General features: G+C 23.9%; 3 protein-coding genes across 3 annotated transcripts; 1 reads left to right on the top strand and 2 right to left on the bottom strand.

The window, feature by feature from the left end:
• Nucleotides 1–301: 301 nt before the first annotated feature.
• Nucleotides 302–1,883, bottom strand: LOC102673471 (WD repeat-containing protein 18). The gene has a single exon (XM_031512581.1). The coding sequence runs from the start codon at nucleotides 1,729–1,731 to the stop codon at nucleotides 439–441; it is 1,293 nt and encodes a 430-aa protein (XP_031368441.1). The 5' UTR covers nucleotides 1,732–1,883; the 3' UTR covers nucleotides 302–438.
• A 516-nt stretch (nucleotides 1,884–2,399) lies between these two features.
• LOC102673341 (40S ribosomal protein S15) lies at nucleotides 2,400–3,391 on the bottom strand. The gene is made up of 3 exons (XM_006620079.2): nucleotides 3,127–3,391; nucleotides 2,856–2,941; nucleotides 2,400–2,786 (listed from the first exon to the last, which is right to left on the bottom strand). Exons 1-3 carry the CDS (start codon nucleotides 3,133–3,135, stop codon nucleotides 2,438–2,440), a joined length of 444 nt encoding a protein of 147 aa, XP_006620142.1. The 5' UTR covers nucleotides 3,136–3,391; the 3' UTR covers nucleotides 2,400–2,437.
• Nucleotides 3,392–6,628: 3,237 nt separating this feature from the next.
• Nucleotides 6,629–8,402, top strand: LOC102673119. Its single transcript, XM_006620078.2, has 7 exons — nucleotides 6,629–6,750; nucleotides 6,841–7,022; nucleotides 7,117–7,282; nucleotides 7,342–7,559; nucleotides 7,671–7,835; nucleotides 7,905–8,083; nucleotides 8,157–8,402. Exons 2-7 carry the CDS (start codon nucleotides 6,913–6,915, stop codon nucleotides 8,294–8,296), a joined length of 978 nt encoding a protein of 325 aa, XP_006620141.1. The 5' UTR covers nucleotides 6,629–6,750; nucleotides 6,841–6,912; the 3' UTR covers nucleotides 8,297–8,402.
• The last annotated feature ends 4,122 nt before the right edge of the window (nucleotides 8,403–12,524 follow it).

Genomic DNA, 12,524 nt, shown 5'->3' with positions numbered 1-12,524 from the left:
AATACAATAATAACAATAATACAAATAATATAATATTTATATGTAATTGAACATATTTTATTCGTATTTAATATTTTCTAATCTCGTTTATAAAATAATAAAGAAAAAAATGTAAATCTAGAAGATATTATCCAATCCAATTGAAATACTAAGTAATTATATTTTTAATAAATACCACTATATCTTACTATAATATATCTTACTACAATAATTTAATGCTTTTTATTATATATTTTATTCGCGTTTTAAAATACGTCAAGAAATGAATCAAGGTAAGATATAAAAATAAATTCATTATTTATAATAGGCAACAAGTATTCTTTTATTACTATCAGTTTTATAAAATGATATTTATAAGGTAAAAAATTTCTTAAATAATCTAACAATTAATATGTGATATTTAAATAATTTTCATACCTATAATAAATTTTCATACGTTCAAACTGAAGATATATTTTCATTCGACTTATTCAGAATATGTTTTACGCTGTATTGATAAATAGCAGTATTAATTTTCTTTAGTCTATCAATTTCTTCCTTCATCTCAACAAGTTTCTGCGAATTTGAATCCTCTAATCTTGTCAGATCGACATTTTTTTCCGTATATAATTCGAAATTTAAAATATCCGCCAAATTTTGATTGTTTGAAATTACATCGATAGAACTTTCTTTTCCAGTATCATCAGATATTCTCTGTAGATTACACAATTGCAAGCATGGTTTAAGATTAGTGACCCGGAAATTCTCATAATATTTAGCAAAGAATGCTGCAGTGATTGGTCCCTTGTGATTGATTGTTCGAAGAATCTGATGACTGGCTATATCCCAAACATGAACCTCACCGCTTATCGAGCCTGACAGCAGATATCGACAGTCGATCGATATCGACAACGATACTACGGTCGATTTGTGTCCCTGGAAAACTATCACGCCCTCCGAATTTCCGTCTTTCCGTATCTGCACATGATGTTCTATTCCACGTGGTGGCTCGTGTAAATTGAATCGATATATGTCACCGTCGGTACAACCCACAAATAAATCACTTTCACGGATGTTCATGGAAATGGAAGTGAGCGGTACGTCGAACACAAAGGTGAGCAATAGCGATCCACTACTAGGATCGTAAATGTTGCATGTTCGATCAAGAGATACGGAACACAGTCTTCCTCGTGATCCGGCATGGCCGAATTGTAGATCTTTTATTGGTAACGAATGATGAGAGAAAGCATGCAATGGCGTAGGTTGTTCGTCATTCAACACGCGATATAACGACCAAACAAATACTAAACCATCTTCAGCGCCACTGGCAAAAAGTGAACCGTCTTTAGTAAACGATAAACAACTCACTGTTTGATAATGTTGTGATAAATTTTTTAACAATCGTCCATTACAAGATTGCCAAATAAATAATTTTTCAGAAATTGCTGCAACAATGTAAGCACTATTCGGTGTAAATTTCAGAGCAGTAACTTTACCCGGTGTTGTTAATCTGAGGTTAGAGACAGGAGAGTGATCGTTGAGTGGCCAAACATATATACGCGGTTTTGTTAAATCAGCACCTACTATATAACTATCATTTAAAAGTTGAAGAGTTCGATGACTAAGAGTACCAGCATTTTTGTAGGTCGATAAAATAGAACCTGTCCGATGATCCCACACGGCAGCATTCCAATGTTCATTATTAGTGTCACTAGTCACTATAATTTCCCTTGTATCAGCAATTCGTGACATTTTTGTAATATTATTATATTTAAAAATTATTAGAATTATTTTAATTTTAACATGACTTTTTAAATATAAACGTATCTTCTTTTTCTTGCTTTTTAATTGAATTGTAAATTTTCCGTAAAACACGTGTATTACACTAGGTTAGATTTACAAAGTATATGAAGTATAATACGCCATAGAGTATAACATTTCTAGAACAGTTCATCGATATATTTCTTACACTAGAAAAACGATTAATTAATATTAATAATTCTATGAAATATATGAATTAATTAATAATAAAATATATGGATTAAACAATATGGACTAAATAAATAATTTAAAAAAAAATTTTTTATTATATTTTTTATGAAGAATCTGTGTGTATGTGTATATATACGTATGTATGTAATATATGATAATGTATAACAATTAAAAAATTAACTTTCAATTGATCATAATTTATCCTTATTAATTTATATTATTTATATGAAATGATTTAAATATTTTAACAAGAGAAAGATATAATGTAAAAATTATTCAATAACAAAGTTTATAACTGAAGATATATACATATATATATATACATTTACTATATGTATATATATTTTGATAATATTACAATTTTAAGTCTTATATATTTTTATATATATATATTTTAAGGATATTTAGAATATTTAAAAAAAGATTTATTATTTTTTATACAGTTTATTCATATTACAAATATAAATTACTTTAATGGAATAAATCTTGACGAATGAGTAGCACCAATACCTGGTCTACCATGCTTTACAGGTTTATAAGTAACAGAAAATTCTCCCAAATAATGACCGATCATTTCGGGTTTAATTTCAACTTGATTAAATGTTTTACCATTATAAACACCAACAATTGAACCTACCATTTCTGGTACAATAATCATATTACGTAAATGAGTTTTAACAATTTCTGGTTTTTCATTCGGTGGTGTTTCCTTTTTCGCTTTACGTAACTTTTTTACCAAAGCCATGGATTTTCTTTTTAAACCATGAGAAAATCGTCTTCGAGCACGGGCATGCATTAAAACCATAAGCTGTTCACTGGAGTAAATATGTAAATAATAATTAAAAAATAAAAATATATATATTTTATGAAATACAAAATCTTACTTTGGCATATCAAGAAGTTGATCGAGATCAACTCCCCGAAAGGTAAACTTTCGGAAAGTCCTCTTTTTCTTTTGAGTTTCTTCTGCCTGAAAATTATGAATATATAAGAGGTTATGTTACGAAAATATTTATTTTAAAATATAAAATATTTTACGTATTAATATTATATCTTTCAAATAAAAAAATACATATATCTTATTCTAAGATATTTATTTCTATTTTTTTATGCTAGATGAAAAAGATTTTATTGGATATATTTATCACATCATACCTCAGCCATGTTTTCAGGTTTTGAGAGAAACGACAACAAGAAACAGCGCCCTTCGTTCTATACTGTGATCGATTTTGACACTAACTAAATATTACTAGATAAAAATTTAATGTAAATTTATAATGTATATTTATTGATTTCTATTTTTTAAATATCCCATTTAAATTATATTATAAAATTAGCTTTATACATATTAATTTAAAAATATTTTAATGTCACTTTATATTTTATATTTTTTTTAAGTAAAAATATACTATACATCTCTAGCTTTTAGTAACATATAGTGTTTTTAATATTATAAATACAATATTACTTCATTTGTATATAATGAACTAGATTTCTTTTTACTTTTGTTTTTATAATGTATGTGGATAATAATTTTTAATAATTTTCATTATCATGTCATATTTATTTCACTTGTTATTTTTAATCCGTATTATGGAATCAATATTAATTTTCTTCTAAACTATTGTAAATCTATAATTAAAAGATTGATAACTCGTTTGAAAAATATTACATATTGGAATGTATATGAGATATCAATATTAATTTATTTTATAGAATAATAATTTTATAAAAAAATCTATAAATTTGAAATTTGAAATAAAATATTTTTGTTTTTTAAATTTTTCAATAAATATATTAGATTTATTGTTTTTTAACTTTGTTTAATTTTTGTTTCATGTTTTTTTTATTGGAAATTATTCACATATATTCAAAAAATAAATAAATAGAAATATATATATCATATTTATGTTATTTATTTACTTTTTTAATAAGTAAAATTTTGTACATTGAATGAAAAATAAAATACAAAACAAATGTTAGAAACTTTCAGTAAATTATATCTTTATAATAATATTATATAATTAAAATTAAAATATATGCATTTTAATATGTCATATGTAATTAATTACATATACTTTATAAATATTTTATTATTTTATTTCCATTATTATAAATAATGGATTAAGAAAATATTTACTTATAAGCAGTAGATAGAAATTGTGAAATATTTCCAAATTTATTTCAAAAGTAGCATGTGCTGCAAAATTATACATATTTAAAACTTTTTTCATTTTTTTTATTTTTCCATGCACTATTTATTACACATGCAATCAATTCCATTTTCTGTTTTTCAGTTTCTTGTTCAAAAATTTAGATCTTTAACTTATATAAATTTAATGATTTTTATTAATAAGAAAATTGCTTATATAATATAATTTAATAATAATTGATATTTATATATTTTCTATTTTTAATTAAATTAATAAAAAACTTATATTTTTTTAAATCAATTTTCTCTTCATATATTATCATTTTTAAACTAATTAGTTAAATTTCTACGATTCTTTAAATTATTTGCATCATTTAACATAGAAATTATTTCCTTTTACAATATGTATAATCATACATATATTATATGTTTGATCAATTACTTTTTTCAATTATTATTGAATCAGATTTTAATATTTTCAAAAATCTAATTTTATAAACAAATTGATTACATAATTTCATATTTCGTATTTCATCTGGAATTGCTTCCATTATTCCATCAAGCAATAGATTGTTGCTTCAACTCGTTATATGTTGTTATTGTAATGTTAATTCTCTCTTTTTATTATAATTTAAAAAACAAGAATAGAAAATTATGATAAAATTTTGTGCATTTATTGTGAATAAATGATTTTATAATATGAAAAACATTTAAAAAAAAATGTTTTAAAATTAAATGTAATAATTTTTAATTAAAATTATTATTTTAAAATTTTATTTTAAAATTAATATTATTAAAATGTATAATTATTATTTTTTATTATTTATCAATTTATTTTACATCAAATGCTTCAAAATTTTAAATTTTAATAATTTTATAATTATTTTCTTTAAAAATTTCATCCAAATTCACAAAATTTATATTTAATTTATGAAATGATTTAAATATTTTAATAAATAATTCAAATGTATGTAAAAATAATGTAAAAATTTCATTAAAAACAAAATTTTTTAAAATTTCGAAATTTAATTTTAAATTTCTTACTTAAACAAAATTTAATTTTAATCTTTCATATACGAGATTATATTACAATTTTATAACAATAATCTTCTATATACTAAAAGTGTATTTAAAGAGTACTTGAAATATTTAGAAAAAAAGATTTGTTAATTTTTATATATTTTATTTACATTACAAATATAAGTTATTATAGTAAAATAGATTTTGAATTAATATTTGATTTATTCTTCTTTACAAGTTTATAAGTAACAGAAAACTCTTTGAATCACCACTTTGATTTAATTTAATTAAATGTTTTATCATTGAAAACGGCAATAATTGATCCATTTTTAATATTATAATCATAATACGCAAATAAGTTTTAACAATTTTCGGTAGTGTTTCTTTTTTTGCTTTTTTGCTTACGCAACTTCTTTACTACAGCAAAACTACGTAAAGCAAAAAAAGAAACACCAACGAATAGATTTTGTTTTTAAATTATGAGAGAATTGCCTATCGATATATAACATAAGCTATACGCTGAAACAAATATGTAAATTTAAATGATAAATTATATGTTACTCAAAGATTTATTGTTTTTTTAAGTAAATTTTTTAAAACATAAAATTTTTATTTTCGAAATTAATTCTTTAAAAACTTTTGTCTTTTTCTTTTAGCATAAGAGGTTATGTTATAACCGGAAAGTATTTATTTTTACACATTAATATTATATCTTTCAAACGAAAATATCTATATATTATTTTAAGATATTTATTTTTTTATCTTTTTATATTAGATCGAAAATATATCGGATAGATTTATTATTTCTATTAGGCATAGTCATATTTTCAATTTTTCAGAGAAAAAACAAATAAACACTTTTCGTTCTATACAATGATTGATTTCGGCACTAACTAAATATTACTAGATGAAAATCTAATAAATAAAAAATTTAAATGTTGACTTCTATTATTTAGAAGAATATCATTTGAATTATATTATAAAATTATATTAAGTTGAATTTCAGTTTTAATAATATACATAACTTTGAAAGTTTTTTCCCAAATTGATAAAATTTGGTGAATAGATTTCAAAAATCACAATTTTAATATTAAGAATATAAATAATATCGAAGTTATGCATGTTTAAAAATGCTTTATTTTATGGGTTACATTAATTTATAATAATAAATATATATAGTCATTAAGTTTATAAATATAATATATATTTATATGAAATGATTATTATGAAATTATTGAAATTATTATTTGATAGTATTTATATGAAATATTATTAGAATTTATAAGGAATATATTTTTATTTATACCATACTACATTTATATTATATAATATTGAATATAAATCATCACGTAATTTTATATGTTTCGATTATTTTATATATATTTCATTACAATGAGTAAAAAAAATATTAATAATAAATTTGAATTATTTTGTTTTCTTGTTATTATATAAATACTTCTTATTTCATAATATTATTCTATTACTTAATGTTACATCATGGAGAAAATAACTATGTTGTTAATCTATGATCCATGTTTCAAAACACAAATGTGTAAATCAACCACAAGTTTCTTGACTGACCTTGATAGTGATTATATATCATAATTGTAATTTTCAAGAATTAAACTGAAACGTGACGGATTGTCTATATTGCCTTTTTTATAGAATAATTTAGTTTTGTTATATTGGCCTTTTAGATGTTTGATATTTGATAACATAACCAATAAGAGGCTACTAGAGTGTGAAACAATATTTGTTTCATTTTTCTCATGGGCTTTATCGATGATGAATTACAAGAAATATCAAAACTTTGTCAAAATGTTGTTGATGGTAGTCGCCTCGTTTCTTGTGTACGCACGATGGTGCGAGTGGAAATAACGTATGTTTAATTTTTTTAAATTATGTCTATAATATAATTTATAGATAATGTTGTAAATTTTTTAACTTATTTATAATATTTATTAAAACCACAGAAAAACAAAGTTCAAAACAATTGTTGCGTGCATCCAATTTTCTAAAGACTATCCCTATACTCCATTATTAATTGAATTGAAAAGCAAAACTCTATCTGTGAAATTGCTTGATGGTTTAACAGAAGTCTGTGAAAAGGAATGCAAAAAATTATTAGGAAAAGCTCAGGTAAATAATTGAATTTACTAATTGAAACAATGTGAATCTATATGAATTTATTTTCATAGGTGTTGCCAATATTAAAATTCATTCGTAACTTTATTGATGAAAATCCATTAATTTGTTGCTATGATGAAATCTCAGCCATAAAAAATATTTTAGAAAATAGTGATGAATTAAAATTGAAACAAAAACATTCTTGTATTGGTTTGAAAGTTCAGCAAGGATTATATTATTTCAAGGCTAAAATTGAAGTACCAGATAATTATCCAATTGCTTGCGTAAAGTGTGTGTCATTGATAATGATTTAAAATATTAATTTTAATAATAATTAAATAATTTAAATAATAATTAAATAAAAGTACATTTCTTTGAATAATTTTTTTAAAATATTTAGATTGGAAGATGCGGATACAAATTTTCCTCCATTGTTTACACGTCACTTCATTGGTCAAGGAAAAGAATTAGCTAGACAATGTGTAGAACCACCACTTAATAAAAAACAACAAATACCTTTTACACCTTCACCATCCTTAAAAGTTGTTACTACTTTCCTTATAAAGTATGTTTATTCATTAATATTTATAATATATTAATATTATTATTATTCTGATTGAATTTTATTATCCAGGTGTGTAAAAACATTACCACAAGAACGTTGTCAATCATGCAGACAAATATGTTTGCCAGCCAATCCAGAAAATGCAGAAATAAACGAAACTGCAAATATGCATGTAGAAAGACTTTATTGTGGACATTTGTTTCATTTACAATGTCTTGTAACATTCATGAAAACTCCTCCATTCCATGGTAACTATTATTGTTATAATTAACTTTCATTTTTATTTTCATATTATAAATAATATTTTATATTTTATTATAGGGGGTAAAAAATGTCCAACTTGTGGACAACGTATTTATCACGAAAAATGGGGAGTAAGCGATAAACTTGCGGAAGAACGTTGGGCACATCAACAAGCCCGAGCAAGAGAACTAGCAGAGGTAGAAGATTTCTTCAATTGAAATCGATAATTTTATTTGAATCATATCTTAATAAGTGGTATTCCTACATAAAATGCAATATCATAATGATTCATTATCATGGATAAGAGTTTAAAGAAAAAAAAAAGTAAGAGAAGTGTAGGAAAATATCAAATTTTGTAAAATATTATTTATAATTCTACGCGTTTTTTAACATTCGCGATCGAATGTATGTAGGCCAGTTAAGAGAAGGTATTTTTAATACCGTGAAATCTCTATTATAATATATACCAAACGATTTATATTTATATTACACTTTATAATAACTTTTCCTTAATATGGTGCTATTACTTTAAACTATTCATTTTTTATCGAATTAATATTTAAAAATTTCGTAATAAGATTTTGACTAAAAAATTCATTTAATGATTTTTTATAATTCTCTATGAATAATGTAAACAAAAATTTATGTGTTTAATAATTTTTATATTGTGTATTTGAATTCGTATTTCGAAATAATTATAGGATAGTAAATTCAAATTAAATATTTATATCTAATTAAGATATTAAGATTTGAGAAGACTAACTCGATCGAAAAAAAGTGTTAATTTATAGTGTGTTAAAGTATTCACATAATTTGGTTATCAAGTGCCTTTTCATATTTTATTATTATAAGAATATTGGATATTGCTTGTAGAGTATTGTGAAGTGCGTTTTATGATTTTGTTCTCAATATCGTTTGATATTGAATTGAATTAAATTGAATTAAATCAAATTATTGAATTAATTATGACTTTAAAAAATTATAATACAATTTTTTAATGATAATATCAATTTTCTATCATTAAAAATCTCCCAATATTTAGATAGAATATTCATGTGAAAAAATATTATTTAACACATTGACTGCAGCGCCACTCACGTGGTAAAATCGGTCGATAATATCGAAAGCGACAAATGTTGGCTTTTCTTGTAATGATAAATTTTAAAAAAAAATTGCAAAATTGCATATAACAAAAAGAAGAAATAAATAAATATTTAATTTTTAATAACGGTAATAAAATGCAAAAATTGTTATTGTTTTTTATATATAATGTTTTGAAGTACTTATTTGCTTATAAATTTCGATATATGATTTCAATAATAAATAAATGTGAACTAACAAATTTTATTATATTATTAATTTTATTTCAAGCAAAAAGATACACATATTTCATCTTTCAAAGTTAAAAAAAGATAAAAATTACAAATTATGTATAAATTGCAAATAATATTTAAATTACTTTTATCGTTCTGAATATAGTATTTTTTTATAATCGATAATCGAAAAATAATCGATATAGTGTAACAATGTACATATCTATCGATTATGTATATGTATGTCTTCTGTATTTGTATTGTGGTTGTGACATATTGATCCTCGGTACCGACTACGGCGATCCTCTATTTATCTCGGTTCTATGTTAGCTTTCACGGCCCAGTTTGTGCGAATATATTTTCATTTGTTCTGTAGTTTGTCTTTCTGTCGGCTGACATTTTTTTCCTACATATTTCAGAGTGATACGAATAATGATGTTTATGTGGAATCGAAGAAAAATAGAAAAATAAACTTTCACGAATGAACTGGTTATGATAACCTAATTTTAAAATCGTTTATTTGTTCCGGATTTATATCTTCATTTTCTGTTATGAAACTATTGATCGAAATTTGTTGAATTTTAATCGAAACTTTAAGTTTTTGAATTTTTTTTAAAAGTATGTTAAAAAATATTAATTTTCATATTAGTTATTTAACATATTTATTATTTTAGCATATTATTTTAAATATAACATAATGTATAATTGTAATCTAAAATATACATTTTTTAATTTATAGGTCAATACTTTAGATAAGGATCTCAATTTTAATAGTCTGTATATTAAAATTAAAAAATAAAATTTACAAGTTAATAAGAATTTTAATCTTGATTCGAAAATTTTTTCGGAAATTTATTTAAAACAGTCGATAATATCAAAACTGAAAATAACGACATTATCGATTTTTTAAATAAAAACTTCTTGTCACTTAGGTTATTCGAATAGAGTACTTTATTATTAAACTTAGTATAAAAGGAAAAATTAAAAAATAATATTAATCTAATAATAATTTTCATTCAGTAAGTGTGCCTTAATTATATTTAATTTAATTACTTGCATGATATAATTATTTTAACATGATTGGCAAGGTTTTTTTGCGTAGATGTATGTAAGTACATACTTGGTTCTGGCAGACAGCCTGTCAGACTAATTCCCAGTTATCGATTCCACGTATACGTGGAAACGCATCGTTGTGTTGCATTCATAGGGTGGGTGAACTGTGTCTTTCTTACATGCCACTTCACTCAAAATATATTAGAAATAATTATTACAATAATAATTTTATATTTTGTTAACTTATTTTATGAAAAATTATTCAATATAAATATTTATATTTGTTCAATCCGAATGCGTTTATTCAAATAATAAAATAAATAATAATATTTCAAATTATATGAATCTCGAAATTTTCTTAACAACTTAATTTTAACGAATAATATTAATTTAAATTCAAATTTCATTTTTTCTTATGTTAAATCGTGTCTAAACTTAACCAAAATAAAATATAAATATTTTACAAATTTATTATATAAATTATATAATTTTATTATTGTCAATATATAATATATGTAACATATGTAATAAGTATATTCTGCTATAATGTTTACTATATGAAATTTGACCCGTTTTTGAAATTCTCCTAGGCGGAACAATTTTAAGCAACAGTACAACTGTCCTCAGCGCGTTTCTCAAGCGGCTATCGAAGAATTCGCGATTTCGATGTCGCGGCCAAATTTCGGAGATCGTCCTTGTATGCCGACGATCTATCCCCCGGCTATGCACGTACCAGGGTCGTATTATACACACGATACACCTATAATTGCACGTAGGGCGCTTCGTCGTAACGCTTCGTGGATCGATAGCTAGGAAATGGCCGGAAGCCAAGTCCGACGACGTCGTTTCGAGTTTTGCCGTTGTCACCGTATGGGACCTAACCCCTTTCTTGAATGTCCCACTTGTATCGGCCATCCCCCCAGCGCGGAACCCCTTCTTACTGCCCTCTTGTTTCTTCTTTGCGCGAGAAGAACTCGTATTTTCTTGTCATTCTTCCACGTGGTCTCTTCGAAGATACATGGAAGGGTCAGTGCATTAGATTCACAAATTTATTTCGTTCGTTGTCTTTCTTGATTGTTTCAACTTTTTAAACAACAATAGAATAGTTTTTGACATTATCAAAAGTTTAATTCTATGGAAGTTTCAACTTTTAAAAAATTGTTTATAATTTATAATTTTTAAATATTTTGAAAATGATTCAAACTAATTTTAATGTATTTTGATATAAATATAATTTAATTTTAAAATATGTTTGAAAAAAGTATTACTAAAATTTTTACCAATTATAACAATCGAATGTGAGTTTAAGAGGAGCAGTTATTTCACCTGCTCCCCCAAGAATTCGTTGTTTGTCTTCCTTTATGCCTTCAATCATCGAGGTTTGAATCCGGGCTGTGCAATAGGCGCAACGTGGGGTGCCGTTTATCCCAGTTTCTTTAAATTCTCAAGGGCAGCACCGGGGAAAACACCCCCCGGTGAAATTGTGATATCGAAATATGATGCTATATTTAACCAGAAGGGTATACTGCAGAATAATATACGCATTGTTTCTTTTTTCCTTTGCCTCGTTTGTTCCGTCTATTTATCTAATTACCAGAAAATTTTACTCTTCTTCTTTTTTTTTTTTTTTTCAATCGATACAATAAACATATTGCAGAAATAGAATTTAATTATTAGATTTACTTTCAAAATTAAAAATATCGTTTATAGAAAATCAATTATTTGAGTAAATATATTATATGCTTTACAATAATTTACTTAACAGTGAAATAACTTTATAGAGAAAGTCTTTTAATTTACAATTAGATAATATAAATACATTCATCCATTATCCAAAAATACGTTAATTATCAAATCATCAATCAATTTTGTACGTATTATACATATTATATATATAATTATCAGATTAATTATTAAAAATTTTTCATAGATGCCAAAGCCAATTCTCAAGCAAAATTAACCATCATCTGTCGAAACCAATTTTACATATAAATCTTCCCTGACATTATTCCTTGGCAACACCATTGCCAAAGCTGAATGGGCACCACGACGTTCGATAGCCCATGGGCAGTGTTGAAAA

The sequence above is a fragment of the Apis dorsata genome, unplaced genomic scaffold (assembly GCF_000469605.1).
Source record: "Apis dorsata unplaced genomic scaffold, Apis dorsata 1.3 scaffold_473, whole genome shotgun sequence".
Taxonomy (NCBI): Eukaryota; Metazoa; Arthropoda; class Insecta; order Hymenoptera; family Apidae; genus Apis; species Apis dorsata.
The sequence above is the reverse complement of the archived record's forward strand: the minus strand, read 5'-3'. Positions and strand labels throughout refer to the sequence as shown.

What these genes read in the sequence shown, in the direction of transcription:
- LOC102673471 (XM_031512581.1), bottom strand. Translation starts at nt 1,731, where the DNA reads ATGTCACGAATTGCTGATACAAGGGAAATTATAGTGACTAGTGACACT.
- LOC102673341 (XM_006620079.2), bottom strand. An exon ending in CAACTTCTTGATATGCCAAA is followed by an intron (nt 2,787 to 2,855) that starts GTAAGATTTTGT and finishes TATTTACTCCAG; the next exon opens with TGAACAGCTTATGGTTTTAA.
- LOC102673119 (XM_006620078.2), top strand. Translation starts at nt 6,913, where the DNA reads ATGGGCTTTATCGATGATGAATTACAAGAAATATCAAAACTTTGTCAA. An exon ending in TATCCAATTGCTTGCGTAAA is followed by an intron (nt 7,560 to 7,670) that starts GTGTGTGTCATT and finishes TAAAATATTTAG; the next exon opens with ATTGGAAGATGCGGATACAA. An exon ending in GTTACTACTTTCCTTATAAA is followed by an intron (nt 7,836 to 7,904) that starts GTATGTTTATTC and finishes TTTATTATCCAG; the next exon opens with GTGTGTAAAAACATTACCAC.